This window comes from Anneissia japonica, unplaced genomic scaffold (genome assembly GCF_011630105.1).
Source record: "Anneissia japonica isolate Jap-2015-1 unplaced genomic scaffold, ASM1163010v1 scaffold1829_len478734_cov173, whole genome shotgun sequence".
NCBI classification, from domain to species: Eukaryota; Metazoa; Echinodermata; class Crinoidea; order Comatulida; family Comatulidae; genus Anneissia; species Anneissia japonica.
In genome coordinates this window covers 265,721-282,803 of record NW_022717183.1, presented here as the reverse complement: position 1 = coordinate 282,803, position 17,083 = coordinate 265,721, and the positions used below count along the sequence as shown (strand labels likewise).

General features: G+C 34.2%; 1 protein-coding gene across 2 annotated transcripts in view; it reads right to left on the bottom strand.

The window, feature by feature from the left end:
• Positions 1–4,282: 4,282 nt before the first annotated feature.
• LOC117110130 (importin-13-like) overlaps positions 4,283–17,083 on the bottom strand; it is a 47,376-nt gene continuing 34,575 nt past the window's right edge. For both annotated transcript variants that reach the window (XM_033252731.1, XM_033252732.1), the window contains 2 exons: positions 8,129–8,232; positions 4,283–5,746 (listed from right to left, as the gene is read on the bottom strand). In XM_033252731.1, coding sequence (XP_033108622.1) covers positions 8,139–8,232 — 94 coding nt within the window. In that variant the 3' untranslated portion in view covers positions 4,283–5,746; positions 8,129–8,138. The remainder of the gene's footprint in view (positions 5,747–8,128; positions 8,233–17,083) is intronic.

Here is a 17,083-nt window from a genome sequence, read left to right as displayed (position 1 = left end):
TGCTTTGTATTATTATTATTATTATTATTATTATGTTATTATTATTATTATTATTATTATTATTATTATTATTAATATTATTATTATTATGTTATTATTATTATTATTATATTGCAACTATCATTTTTTACTAGCTTACTAAGTATAAAAGCCATCATGTACTTTGTAGCAAAGCTAAATTGTAGTATGCCTATTCAATTCAATTCAAATTTATTTGAGTCTAGAGGTTACAAGCAAAAATATAACATACAAAGGGGAACATCCAACAAACATCACGAAATAAGAAGATGGCACAGCAATAATCTCACATTCTAAACATTTTACATCAAAAATACAAAGGTAGCAAAATCACAACACCAAGAATGCATGAGAATCAAAACAAGCACTGAATGAAGCACAATATAAAAAAAAAAAAAAACAAATCATGGACAAACAGATTTGCACTTTAACTTTTATTATTATTCTTTTATTAATTTAATCAAAATTTGGATAACTACAACAAAAAAAAAAAGAAAAGAAAAATCGAAATAATAAGGATAATTAAAAGGAAAATGACAGGCAAATCAGCAAAGAGAAAAAACACATTGCGAAACAACGAGATAACTGATCAGCGAACCCCATGTTTGACTGAGGGAATCAGTTGTAACTTAATGTTGAGAATTAAGCAGGTATACAAAAAATGGAATCGGACTGTTTTTATACCTATTTGTACCTACATCTGATTTGTGATATACGGTTGTAGTTACGAAGGGTGTATTCCATTAGTTGACACCTACGCTCTGGAAGCCAATTACAGAATTCTGGATTATTTTGCAAATGCTTAGCAAAACTGTTACATCTGAGACAAGCTTCATTATAGGTAATGTAGTTTTTCTAAAGATAGTTCTTAGATCTTTTTTGTAATCTTTCTGAAGTTTTTATATGTCCTGGGGGTCAACCCAGCATTTCAGAGAGGGGAGGCATATTATAGTAGTGACCTAATGTAACCTTTGTAATTCGTAAGAAGTTCATCTTCCGAAAGGCAAAATCTTTTTAGGAATTTTAACATTACACAGTTTTTCAACATATTTATCCCATTTGAGGTTTTCACTTACTATTATGCTTAGTATTTTGACACAATCTATTTTAGACATAACTTTTTTCTGTAGACTGAGATCAAATTTGGGTGTTCTTTTCACAAAGCACACTTGCATATGGTGACATTTATCAACATAGAGCTGCATCCCATTGGCATTGGACTATGATTCAATATAATATAATTGGCACTGCATATTATTTTGATGATAGTCTATTCCATCAGGACAATAACAATTACTATCAACATTGCAGTACCCGCTGCTTACTTTGACTTGAATTCAACCCTAGCCCATCAGGCGCAAGCTCGGTGGTCTAGAGGTATGATGCAAGGCTAGTGATCTGAAGATTGTGGGTTCAAGTCCCACCCGAGAACAACGTGCGATTTGTTTCGCAATTGTTTTCACACGTACTGAGTATTCAATACATTCCCACGTCAGGTAGGGCAAAATTACACCTATACTTGGTTCGCCTAATGCAAATCCAATTATTGTCCATTTCCTCACGACAATAACAATTACTATCAATCATGATAACAATAATAATAATAACATAAATTCACGTGCCGTTTAATTGTAAGTTATCCGACTACTGTATATATTACTTTTTACATTGAATTAAGCTTATGAAATTACAGATTTGAAAATAAGTTAGTTGATTACATTGCATACTCTTTGTTTCTCGTTGTTTTAATTTTTTTTAAATCGGTTTTGGAATTTCGACATTAAAAAACATACATGAAGTCATTACGGTAGCTTGATGCCTATCAAATAACTAATAAAAATTTACCAGAATTCGTAAAATATCCGTAGCTTCCAGGGGGCTTTCACTGTGAGTCCTAGGCGGCTCCCCACCCCTCCCCCTAGCCAAGTGAGGCTCGATTTGCTCTCCTAGCGCCCCCCCCCCCCAGTCGGACCTTTAGCCCCCACCCCCTGTCGGGCAGATCCTGGAGCAATCACTGTTTAACGGTATAGTTAACAGCACCCCTGCTTACCGCTCGACCAGGCACATATATTTGTGTATGATGGAGTGTGTATTAAGTAATGAGTAGTTTAAAATGAGAAACTAATTCCCCTTCCGCTTCCCCAGGTGAACATCTCCACTGAATGAATCGACAATGGATCTTTCCACTAAGCCCCACTTCTTGCAAATCGTGCAGTTTAGGAAAAAATGTGTGCTTATTTCTGGACCTGTTTTGATTGGTCGGTAGTTAAGTTTGATTGACATTCCGGAAATGTCCATGTTGAAGTGGACTATTTTTTTGTTCTCAACTAAAAACAGCTTCACTTTTAAAGCTTCACTGAGACCAGACTATCAAATTTTATTTTGACAAAAACATGTGACATACCTAAATATGGTCATGATGACATCACATCATGACCATATATGGGCACATCATGACTATACATGGGCATACAAGCAAAAAAATGATAATATGGACTAGGCTTTAGTTTACAGGGCACTTCTTGAAATGGTGATTGCACTTGCTGTTGAAAGGAATTAAAAAAATAAATAAATATAATTGTATAAACAATTATCTTAAAAAAACCCATTACAATGTTAAAGATAAGTTCATCAATGTTTTATTGCAGTCCACCATTAGCCTTATACTACATTTAACAGTGTTTTCAATTTTCAACATAATTCGGAGGTTCAATCTTTTCTTCCATTTCTTATTTATATTACGATAACAATAGTTAGGTAGGTAGAAAATACTATATATACATACTATATAAAACACCATCATTTGATAGTATTTATGAAGGTTTCATTATTCAAACTAGTGTAAAATATTATATATATATATACATATACAAGATGTGTATAAGAGACAGTGCATACACTGTACATAAACTTCAAAGAAACAAAGTAATAATAGAAACACGCGTGGTTTACACAGTAGTTTAGGTGATTTAATGCCGATTAATACACTCTAATGATGTTACCTATTGGTCCTATTTATTGTTTTACAGCAGTAATTCCAAAAATTTACAGCATTCATTTTGAAAAGAAGCACCCTCTACTTTGCAAAAGTAGCCTCGTGAAGAAGCCCATCCAAAGTTCGCAAAAAAGGCCAGGGCTTCTATTTGAGGTTTTACGGTACTGTATATGTATATTAATAATAATAATAGTGTGGTTTTATATAGCGCACATATCCATCTAATGTAAGATGCTCATCGCGTTTGATATGTGGATATTGTTATTATCATAGACAGCATCGATCGAATACGACAACCGATGATATTCTGTATACATACAAATACATAATCATCACTTATGAATTTATCTTTGTTATATATTCTTTTTAACTCAAACAATAGTGTATGAAAAATATGGTGAATGAAGCTGTCGGCTAGGATACTCGCCTTCAAGTACCAACATTATGTGTTCAAAGTGTCATAACATGAACCAGAGCATCGGGGCAAACCCTGTCTCTTATACACATCTAGATGTGTATAAGAGACAGTTTTTTAATCTATATATATATATATATATATATATATATATATATATATATATATATATATATACACACATACACACTACATACAGTACATATAAAGATGTATCAATGTGAAATGATGTAGCATGTTGTTCCATAATATAGTGGTGATGGCAATGACAATAAAAAAAAAATATGTCAGCTTAACTTTTGTTTTATTGTCATCGCCTTCACCACTATAGATAGATAGACAGATAGATAGATAGGTAGGTAGATAGACAGTCATCTGGGGCAGGAGGTTAGCACACCATTCTTTCAGTGCTGCAGGCGTTTATTCCCAACACCCTGTTGGTTGGAGACTGGGTGAGGGGAATGGCAGTCTTTAGGGCTGCAGGCTGTGATCAGGATAGTGGGCCACACTGTTTTTAGGATAAAAATGCATCTCACATATTTTTTTCTTTTCATTAATGTTGAGTTGGTGGATAGATAGATAAAAATCATTGCATATTCAGTTCATAATGTTTCCCATATTTTTCATGGATCGAGTGCATCTGCCTTTATCTCAAAATTATCATATTTACATTGACTCTTGTTACCTTTCTTATCCCTAACTTTTTGCAGTTTTAATTTTTTTCTACAATATTTTATCTTTTCTAACATTGCACTGGAGAGATTTACAACAGGGGAAGGGGCTTTTTTGAAAACCCCTAACCCCATCTTCATATAATAGAAGATAGCAGATATGGCTACATCAACATTTAACACAAGAATGGTAAGCACTATTTCACAGTTGTAAGCAAAGGTAAAAATCCTAAATATCGAGTTGTCTATTGGCTACATCATCCAATAGCAATCTTACTCTCCTCCAACTTGGGACCCCTGGATTATAGAGCATGGAAAGTTCTAAAATTTCAGACCCTTAATGCTCTAAAGTCAAATTTAATGATTAGCTCTCCAACAGTGGTGGCACCGGAAAGTTGCCAACAAGGGGCTGACGTGTCCGATGAAGGGGTCCAAACCAAAATGACGACGAAGCCTCGGTTGACGGCCTGGAATAAAAATATCCCTGTTAGGGTTTATGGGGAGACATTTTATGGCTTAATTTGGTCAACATTTTTTTTAGATCATAATATTAGGGATTGGCCATCAAAATAGCGTTATTTTTGGTCTGATGACCTCATCGGAAGACAGGGTGGTCCAGGCCTGTCCGACGGGTGGGCAAATGGCCCCCTGCACCCCGCTGGGCCACCACTGCTCTCCAACACTCATAGACATAGTTAAGATCACTGCTCAGTTTCGCTGGGTTATGTTACCCTCATTCAAAATTGTTTTATAAAATGTTTAAAAATCAAACCCCTACCAGGTATTAAAAATTTGCCTCATGTCTAGAGAACCCTGAATTCACTGCTAATTGAATCATGCATGGTATGACATGCATATTGGTTTATTGTAATAGGCACCATCTTCACAGATTTCAAAAACTGAACAATAAATAGTAAATAAAGTAAACTCATAAATAACAATAAAAATACAACATTGTTTTGTGACTTTCCACTATTTGGCTTATTTCAATTTAAGAAAAGTATATTTACATCTGGTTAATGACATACCATATTTATTCCAATAAGCACCCAGCTTTGAATAAATGCTCCCCTCGAATAAACACCCCCTTCAAAGCCTCATTTGGAATAAACACCTTCCTCAAATAAATGCCCTGAGGCATTTATTTTTTCCATGAATACATGTCCCCTAACTTACTGTAAACAAAATTATGGAAGCAACATAATTTTCAACACATTCTATTAATAAATATTAGAATTTTACACTAAAAACTTTAATACCTCCCTCAAATAAATGCCTCTCAGAAACCCTCCTCAACAATAAACCCCGCAGAAAATTGTTATTATGTGCAGCGTTTTAACAAATGTAAATAACGAAAAAAAAACAACTACATCAATTGAAAACAGCAGCGAACTAAACATTCAGTGATAAATCCACAACAATTATTATTAGCACACATTCATCCATAATTGATTGTTGAAAGTGTGAACATCCACAGCAATGCCAATGCTGTAATTGGCCAAGATGTAGACAGTTCCTTGCTCTTTATCGCCAAACGTTATATTATTTGAATATCACATACGCCAGAATTGACAGTATAGCCTTTACATCCAGCAAACATTGGTGGCATAATCAATGCAGAGCCGCCTTCTGTACTTTACAACAACCCTGCCAAGACAATAAAACCAAAGAAAATTATAATTGAATGTCAATTTCACTTAAAATAAACTTATTTGTACATGCAGGCACAGATCAATGCAGGGTTACCCTGCACTGGGCCATGTAGTTTGCTATTGGCACTACCGCCGAGATGGGGTAGGGGGTTAGTTGGGGCCAGTGCTCCGCAGGGTCCCCCTAACCTAGACAAAAAAAAAATATTCAATAACCTTAGTATAGAAAATAATATTTTGATCTAATGTCTTTGTGTCTGTTATTGTTTGAATTAGGAATCTAACTAAATGAAACATGGATCCTACTGGGTGTCTCAGCAAGCCGGCTCCTGGACCACACTTTTGGGGCACTGGCAGCTAATTTTAAGATGCTGGAACCAATATTGGGACCTGTAGATCAATTGCTAATAAATATTTGCACCATCTGTAGGCCTAATGACTGCCAGATTAAGGTCATGTCTCTAACCCTCCCATTTTCCACTGTTTTATGATTAAGTAAGTCAGCGCTTCCCAAACTATTTCCCAGGAAATAATTTTGTTGACTGGTTATGAGATTATGGGGTAGGTAACTAGTTTATTAATCATTATAACCACACCTCTGTGAGGGCCGATGTTCTTATGCAGCCATTTTGGTAAAATGTTGCACTACAGGTATTAATTCGAAATAAGAACTATTCTTTAAAGAGAGCTTAAAACATATACTTTGGAAATTCTTAATTCAAATTGCTTTTTGGTACATTTCCCAGAGTACAATTATCACTTGGAAAGGTCAGCCACAATCTGGTTTCTATTAAACAGACATTCAATAAACCACATTATATGGGTACAGCTAATTAGATAGTGGGGGTAATAAAGTTCTTGTGTATTGCTTTAATATTTATGTTTTCAAGCAATAGGGCACAATTACATAACCAATATTACATGCATGATAAAATGCATAACTAACATGTGCTTGGAAATTCAAGTTTTTGATTGTTTAGAAACTTTAGACGAATTTGATGACGTCAGCGTCACGACGCACAAGCATGGACGATTGCAATGGTTCCTATTGCTTTACAGCATATAAGAACCAAAAGTCTTTTTCTTATTCCTGTGACACATATGATTAGTTCTTTACATGCACAAGGATGCTTCAGTGATTCAATGAAAAACATTGGAGGGCCACTTTTGGGGTTACGACCCACAACTTGGGAATCGTTGAAGTAGGTTGTTATTTCAGCCAGAAAAAGTTACACAGTAGGAAGGTTTTAATATTCAGTTAACGGTGTATATACACTCAATCTAACAATAATACGCCCACCCTGGAAGATGTATATCAATCCGAATCACAATATTGTTATTGTATTATAAAATAACCTTATACCCACTTTGAGGATACTATCGCATCTGTCACGTGTCCAAAAATAACTTTCACAAATATTGTTGTTCTTCTTCTACAGTTGTCTGATAATTCACATATTTTGTTAGGCGTAATCATTTAGTGATAATAGTCATCAAACTCCTTGACAAATTATCAATAAGTGTTATAAAGGCAAGTGGTGTATAAGTTAGTCAATAACTGTTGGTCAGCATAAACTTATCGAATTTCAAATTGATAACACTCAAGACTGAAATATATTTTTATCAAACCAAATACCACGAGTTTCCCCTAGATAACTAAACCACTCTGCCCTAAATATGTGTATCATAGCCAAGTTTAAAGCAGGAGGGGTAAGGGGTAGACCACCTTTTTTCCAGAATCCATTTTAAAAAAACAAAAAAAACAGAAATTTAACCCTAAAAATATTCCTAAAATACATTCCATTAGTTATTTATATAATAGATTATTGGTAGTGGCTATTGTTACACCACTCTTAAATATATTCTTAATTCTGATTGGATATTATTCTATGTATGGATTAACTGCACTTAGCGTTGTTGGCTCGCGTCGCACTTTCGTCATGAGGCAAACTTGTTTACCTCATTTTATTTATTTCTTTTCATTTGTTTATTTAAATTTGCATTTAGAAAATGGATAGGGACTGTTAAACCCATGGAAGAGCCAACTGCCCCTTAATCAAAGAAAAACAAAAATGAACTAGATGCAAGTTAACAAACAATTTGAAAAGAGAGTATGATAAAATGATCATAATAAAATTGACAATAAAAAGAAAAATAACATACTGAATTCAATAACATAAAAAAAATATATAAAAATTCAAAAAGAAAAAGGAGATGTAAATTAAAAATATATATATACCATCAATCAACAATTTTAAATGAAATATAATACAATAATCATTCCACAATATCAAAACTGGTGTCCCACTCACCAACAACATCTTTGTGTGGGCTATTTCAAATTGACATTGTATCTGGCCACTGACAAGATTATACTTACATCCATGATCTCAAAAATCAGCATATTCAGTCCCAAGAAGTCCTCGACATAGAAGACTAAACTCTTTCACAATATCACGAAATTGCCGTTTATTCGTCCTCTCTCTGAAAGTAAGATAAAATAGATTTAATTTAATTTTTAATTTTTAACATCTAACTTTTAGAATGATGGACTCTGCAGGCCCGTAGCCAAGTTCTTCCAAGGGGGGTTTTCTGGGCGTGAGGTCCACAGTCGAAGCCCCGGTGGGGTCGGCGAAACCCCGAAAGCAAGAGGATTTTTGTGCTTTATGGGTCTAAATAATGCTATAAAAGCAGATATGTTTGAAAATGTCTGTGTCTGGGTGGGTCTGCAGTGCATTAGTTGGGTTGGAGGACTCAATTTTGGAAATTTAAAGAGCGGGTTTCGCCAGAAAAGAAGGGGAGGGGGGTTTGCTACAAAAAGGGGGTTCTCCTGAACCATAAAAACACCCCCTGGATACAGCCCCATTGGGACCCACTGCAGCAGCAGTGCAGTGCCACCTAACTTATCTACAACATACAATGGACACATACGGATGCAAACATTGTCCCTAACCCTCCTAACTCCCAATGTGAGAGCTATTTGAGGAGCTAAGCCATTAGGCACCAATTAAGGTCTTCAGTACAAGAAGCAGGAACAATATCAGCCAACCATTCAGCTTAAACTAAGATCAACAAATCTAATTACAACTTCTGAACTTCTCATAAATACAAAATACATGTCATTCAAGTTTTAAGGTACTGATAACCGTACTAGGGCAGGTCCAAGCTATTTGAAAATGTGACGTACGGGACATTCAGAGACTCAAATGGTTCTAGTTCAAACACATAAGGCAAATATTTGAGCCTGTCCTGCTTCATTATAACATTTATTTAAGCTGATTTTTTTGTATATTATTGAAAAGTTTATATACCTTCATTAACGAGGTTTAAACCTAATTAATGTTTCACCACGTACAGTACATGAAGTAAAAGTGACTTGAAAAAACAATAGTTAGCATGCAAAACGCTCCAAAATTACCAATAGTGTAATTATTTTACCATTATTCATGGATATTGTATCTATCTGACTAACTTATGCCAAAGTGTTGTACGAAACTATCAAATCGTTTTTACGGAGTAAACCCGTTATGTATATTTCGTCAACGTGACATACGGGACAGTGGATTACGGGACATTTTTTTCCATATGTATAATAATAATGATGTAATTGTATTTATTACTTCAACATTACATGAGCATATTTAATTACTAGTTAATTTAAATATATTTTTATCATATAATTAACTTTAGTTGAACTCTGTAAACTCTTAATGTACAAATGTATTTCAAGATTTTGCTTATTGAAATCAAAACTGAAAAATACACAGCAACTACATAAATACAACTATATAAACAATCAAGTGGTCTGAAGACATAATTACCGCAGAAAAAGAACATTTCCCTATGGATCAAGTTACGTAGGCTCAAGTAATCAACACATAACATGAAAATAGCATTGTGAAGGGAAATGCTTTGGGTTGCCAAAGTATAGGATGTTTGAAAGTGGGTTGCCACCCCAAAAAGTATGGGAAGCAGGGCTGTATGCCATGTATCCATTAACCTAGGTTTTTAATGGGAATGAGTAATAAATCATACCTAACTCTAATTAGAATTTAACATAAATTAGAACTTAATGAAATCTGAATTAAAATTTAAATATTGCACCTTTATGTTAAAATTTTAAAATTATGAGTCAATTTATGTTTTACAGGACATTTCATCAGAGGTGGCACCAGCGGGGAGGGGCTGGGGAGCCAGGGGCCCCCGTCGGGGAGAGCTAGCCACTACCTCCCACTCCCTCGCACTCTTGTTTTATTCAGAAATTAACTCTGGCCTTATTTGACAGTCAATGAATGACAGCTGCCTCGGCCATCCACCTGGTGTTTACTGTTAGTTGTACATCCATTGTGCAATGACATGCCCAGGGTTCACCTTGATGTCCATCCAGGGTCCAGCTTATCTGGTGCTGCATAGTTTTACAACACAATGAAGGATTATCAGTAAAGAATTATCGTAATAATTATCACTGCGCTTTTGATCACTGACAAAAACGTCAATGTTGGAGTTATGCGTGTAAACACAATGCTTTGTGACCCATTTCCAAATGTTTACACAGATATACAATTAACAGGATACTATATTTTTGCTTAACTAATCAAAATGTGTTTCTAGAAGTTGTGTAAATTCACAGAATGTCATTTCTGAGCTATGGCTTAATATTTAGAAAATTCCTAATCAAAAATAAAAGGCATAACAAAACAATTATTAATATACAGCCATTCCCCCAGTGATGGATGTCTAGTGGTTACATAGGGGCCCCCAAGGCTTAGGTGTCAAGGCACTAGAGTCAGGAAAGCCTCAAGAAGCTATGTGTACCTAAGTATAGTTATAATAATGATTACACAGTAAAATGTAGTCATCCAAAATGGATGTATTTATGAAGATTTTTAACTGGGTTTACTGTACATGGGTCTAGTGCTGCAAAGGGGCTCCAGTGGCATCAAGTGACAAACATTTTGACTGAACTGAATCACAATTGTTGCCTCTGTTTTAAGTTTTATTAATGTCTGTTATGTTTCGTTATTTCTTTTCCATATTAAATATTAATGACATTTCCATATTAAATATTAATAACATTGACTTCTCAAATGATTTTGTAAGATTATGGAATACATATTCTGATTGAGTGACTTTATAACATTGCCACATCAAATAAGATAATACACTACAGTATAATCAAAACATAAATAAATAAAACAAATAAATAATAACAAGACTGACAACAAGAGACTAAATGATTAGCTTTTGATTGCTGAATATGGTAAAAATTATTATATATACTGTAAAACTTTGATACTAAATAAGTGTCCAATTAATAGAGGTGTCCCCTGAATAGGGGTTGACCATAATGTTAAAAGATATACTTTCCCTTGTTTAATGCCCAAAAAGGTGTCTGATTACTGCAATAGGGGTGTCACCTAAATATGGGTTGGCCATTTTCCATAATGTTATAAGATATAGTTCCCTCATTTAGTTCCCATAAAAGTGTCTGCTTAATACAGGTGTCCCTTAATAGGGGTTGGCCGTAATGTTATAAGATATACTTTCCCTCGTTTTGTGCCCGAAAAATGGTCCCTTAATAGAGTTGTCCCAAAGACGGGGTTCTACTTTACTGTATTCAATTCAATTCATTTTTATATAACAACAATACATTTGAAACAAAATTTATCAAGACAATTAAAATAGTGAAATATTGCTGAAAAAAAGGAGACGCTTTAAAACTCTTCCGAGCTTGGCATACAGTGTTTCTTCATAAAAATCCGAAATTAAAATCTAAAATCAATTAAAATCACTACACTTGACCTACAGGACACTTAACTACCAATAAAATTAAAATATTAAAATTGTGATATAGAATGACAGTCTTGTACAAAGTTATTTTGAGTAATACAGTAAAAGATTTTGAGTAAAATGATAAAAACCCCAAACTAAACTTAAACTATTGTATAAGATCTGCAACCAGAATTCTCGAACATTCTAATATTTACACAATGCATGTCACAACAATGATGTAATTTGACGAAATTAAGAACACAATAGAATCGCTATCACTTTATCTCAAAGGCTTAATCTCGCAGTCCAAAACAAATAGATCCATAGAGAAAAAAAAACAGTTAATATACACAAGATGTTCTACATTGTTCTTTTAATTGTACAATGGTGAACTGTATTATAAGTCTGGACACACCAATATTTAGTGTGTGCCACTGTTTGAAATGCGAGTGCCAAAAAAATTCTGAATTTGAGAGTTAATCACATACAAGCTGGGCTTCACGGTGAGAGGTTTGGTTAGGGGAGTGTGTCTGTTTCAGTGAATAACACAATAATAACAATACTAATAAATGTATAACCTTCACACCTAAGGATTTAAGGTGCGGATAAAATGGGACCTCACATGGGACCTCTAAGCAACGCTTGACCATCGTCTCCGTCGGGCAAATCCTGGCTCCACCACTGCCTCGGATCTGCTGGGAAACTTCAATATCTGAATTACCTACTTTCAAACATTGTTTGTATTATTTCTCCCGACGAAAAAAAAAATGCCATCAGTTATAATTGCAGTGCCCATTGCTACTTGGGGATCACATTTATCATCACTAACTGGAGTTCCAAGTCTGCCAGAAAGTGCAGGAGTCTCCGGAAAATCAGCATAGCCTCCCGCAAAAAATCTCCCGGAAAATAACTCACCTCCCACAAATTCATAATAATTTGCATGTAAATTTTACTACTTACTTCAATTGCCTCATGGAAGTAAGTGCTGACGGTTTTTACCATGCACAGCAAAAAAAATAAAAAAAAATTGGATTGGATTGCATGGGATGCTGGACGGGATTTTTACCAACTTGGGACCCCTGTACAAGCCACTAAGCACAAGCTTGGTGGTCTAGTGGTTAGGACACTAGGCTAGTTATCTAAAGGTCGTGGGTTCGAGTCCCAACCGAATAACTTGCAAGATTTTTTCCCCCAAGAGAACGTACTAACTTTCAGGGTAACAAGTAAGGTGGGGCAAACATCATTCACTAGTCCACACATCAAGCACCATGAGCATCTTATTTGATGGATAGCGGCGCTATACATATTTTAAATAATTTATAAGCTTTTAATTAGAATGAACAAAATTATCGGCCATATAACTGATTTTTCCTACGTTCTTTTGCATAGACACAATTGGCTGGAATGAATTTTTGTAACAAAAGAGCTAAAAAATGGGAGTAATTCGATTTGTGTTTAATTGGAAGTTAATCATTCTTTTTTCATACCTTGTTCCATATCAACCTATAGAGGACAGTATAGGACTATTCACAGATGTATTTTAGAGTTTTGATAAAATTTCCACAGAGAGTATACTATGTCACGTAGCCCCAAAAGTTTGCCAATGAAGTGTAGGAAAAAGGTGAAAAGGTGGGGAGCCCTAGAATATAGGCCAACAACTCTTTATAAAAGATGGTAAACACAATTTAGAAATCCACAGATTTTGTATTGACAGAATTTCTTTTGTAAAAGTTTCATACATATGCAAGCAAAAATGTGCTTGATTTGTATTCGTATGTTGATTCAGGTTTATCTACTGTATACATACACACACACACACCTATGTCTACATTATGGGGGAAAAAAAGTATTAAATTTAGAAGGTGACATTGTGATGTTAATGAACATGTCTAAAGCTGATTGGTATAGCAATATAGCACGTCAAACATACCAGGCTGTGTTATATAATAATAATAATAATAATAATAATAATAATAATAATAATAATAATAATAATAACAATAATAATAATAATAATAATAATGATTTCTAAACTGCAAACATCACCAAGAAAAAATTGGTGCTCAAGGCGCAGTGTCAAACAACAGGCAGAGAACAAACAGGAATCATCAATGCGTAAAAAATTATTTTTTTTTTTGTAAATTTTATTATTGAAAATTAGTAAAATACGGCAACACAAGAAATCAAAATTTTGACCTACCTTTTAATTTTGTCAAAGTAATACTATCTTTTTTTAACTACCTTGCCTTCTCACTTTGCCGTAGTTATACAAACCATCATTTCTTTTTTATCAGATATTATTTGTCGGTTTTTTTTGGTATATTTTACATTTTATTTCTTTTCTTTCTTTCTCCTCCTTATGTTTCCTTTTCTTATCTTTTCCTAATCTTTCTTCTGCTGTTTTCCTTTTCTTTCTTACGTCTCCTTATCTTTACATTTCCTTGTCTTTCTTACTGTATGTCACATTCTCTTTTCTTATCCTTGTCTTTCTTATGTTTCCTTTTCTTTCTTTTTTTTTTCTCATGGTACCTTATCGTTCTTTCCTTGTTCTATCTTATGTGCATTTTTCTTTCTTATGTTTCCTTACCTTTTCATTTTCTTTCTTATGTTTTCTTTTCTTTTCCCTTTCTTTGTCTTTCTTATGTTTCCTTATCTTTTCTTTCTCTTTTCTTCCTTACGTTATATTACCTTATCTTTCTTTTCTTGTTCTTTCTCATTTTTTCAGTTTCTCATCTCATTAAGTGTTATAACAACAAGGAAAATGTGTCACATGGGGGGGGGGTTGGGGGGGGGTGGGGAAGCGAGACTACATTAGGATGTTGCTTTTTAACTGGGTGTTTTCTCGAAACTGAACTGGGATGTCATGTCAGGATTGCCTTGGGTATTATGCAGTGGAGGTCACTGACCCAAACAAAGCTATTTTGATTTCCAAGTCCTAATATTTTGATCTTGAACCATTAAATCTTCAACAAGCCTACTGATGATGTTAGACTGGCAGCATGACCCTGACTGAGGTCAGTTTAGTTCACTTCACATCATTAAATTAACTATTGACAAGTCAGATTCAGATTAATTAATGATATGTTTCTACCTAGGCTATTAGTAACAATCACACAACACAATATAAGTACATTTACCCTATAGCATATAAAATATTACAAACAATGAAAGAGTTGAAAGAAGAACAAAAAACATGTCAACACTACATGCGGTTCATTTTGGTACTTTGTAAGGGTGTCCTCTCAGGGCCCCTAATAGGGTTTTGTGTCATATCAGGATTGTATGGTTGTCATTTTGAAAGAGGTAGGGGGTGGGCTACATATTGGATGAAGGGTGTCAGAACTGCATGTGCACTGTGTCATCTTTGGCTCTACACTGGGGAACAATATGTTTGGTCACAGTACTTTAACTCCACACTGTAAGTATGTTATGTGTAAGTTGGAAGTGTATTTTAATGAGGTTTTATTGATTAACAAATCATAAATTTTAGACAGCCATAGACAACACCATCTTCATATGATTGCAGACGATATACATGGAGGACTTGCCTAAGAAGACGCTAATGCATGCTGATGTCCAGATGCACCAAAATGGATCAAATGTATGAGAAGAATTACAATTTAAATCTTCCTAGTTTTTATTCGACATTTGTCATTGGCCTATCACCTCTAGACAAAGTCATTCACTCATAGGTTAAAGAATTATTTAAATTCAATGTCATGACTTTCAAAACTGAATATACTTTTATCAACTGTATATAACAATGCAACATTAAATTTTACATATAATCATTTTTCCATTTAATAGTCCTGTACAGACAAAAAACTGTTGCATACCAATATAGTCATGATGTGCCTATATATGGTCATGATGTGCCTATATACGGTCATGATATGTCATTATGATCATAATTATGCATGCCACTTTTTTTTTGTCAAATAAAATTTGAAGCTTTAGTTCGGACAGGGATTTATAGGTATGCTATGTGCAATTTGTTGTATTTTCAAGTAATGTAATACACAGTACTATAAATAGTGGTGGACTGAGAAACAAAGTACAGTTCACGTTCTACTTTTAGACCACATTTTTGACCTGAAAATTTGGGGTGGTCTTTGGGTTTGGTGTTCATATAGATGGTTAACTTAGTGTTAATAGATAGAAGATTGTTAATTTGTTTTACGAAAAAGTGGTATTAGAGGAGTATCAGAATTAGAGGGTCTAAAATTGTAGGGTAAATTTGATGCCAATACCCTTAGCTTGAACGCCAATGAAATTTTTTTTACTTTAGCCCAAATCTTAATTTTTCAAGTTGGTTGCATGCCACGACTGTCCAAAATGCTAACTAATTATTATTAGTTACAGTAATTTTTTTTAGTCTAGTCTTACAACATCATTTTTATGTCTAGTATCAGTGACGGATCAAGGAATATGAAATAGAGGGGACCCAAAGAGTGACTTTCACAGATGGCGAGAATATACTACCTCAGCCCCACCATGGTTGGGGTTGAGGTAAGAAAATCTATGTTATGGCACCCGTAGATGGTCGGAAATGGCACTCTTAGACTCAAAATTTGGGTAGAATTGAGTCTCTTTTTCCCTGTTTTTTTTTTTTATTTTGAAAAATTTAGCAAGGGGGAGGGGATGCTGGCTAGGCACCCCCCTCCCTCCTTTGAATCCACCACTGGGTATCCATACAATATGTTGAGCAACCTTTGAGCATTGTGCCATGTAGGAATTGTACAGTGTATCTCTGCTGCTTAAATGTATGGTTGATTTTACCTTACTTGTTAACCAATCAACTTTCAGCTTGTAATTAGCAATTAGGTTAGTTTAAATTTGAAATTTATTTTCTCAAAACGAAGTTTCCATATATTAGTTTCAAATGTGCACACCTCTGTATCTATTTATCTTAGAACAATTCAAGTACTACGTTTATAATGTGATTCATTTAAACATACTATAAACTCATTTTTTTATTGCAACTTTTACAAGCGACTTATTTTGTGATTAGACCCCACATATAACCATAAGCAATCAGACAACATTTTTAGACATATAGGTTATTCATTTTACATTCAATGACATGACATTGAAATACTAAGTTGGTGTCCTTTTATTTGATTTTCAAACTGGTAAATAAATTTCGCAACATTTAGTCACAATTTTGTCTTGTAAACGCTGTGTAATTAACTAAACATACTCTGATTTAGTTGTCAAGAATAGATAAGTATTATTTGTTCTGCTATCTGTTATTCTACTTGTAGTGTAGCTTGTTATCGCATCAATGGAACAAAAGCCCATAAAGTTCATGTGTCATAAACAGTCAAACAATGATAAATTATTTTGATTTCAAAAAAATAAGCTGTAAAATTTTCCAAATTAATCTTGTTACGTGCAGATAAACACAAGGTCCACTATAGGCACCATTGAATGATGTGGGAAAAGGAGGGGGGGTGTAGCATAGTGTATATAATTTGTAGCTTCAAGTATTAAGACAATCATAGGCCATGTAGAAGAATATCTTTTGCAAAATGCAAACTATTATATATACATATACATATAT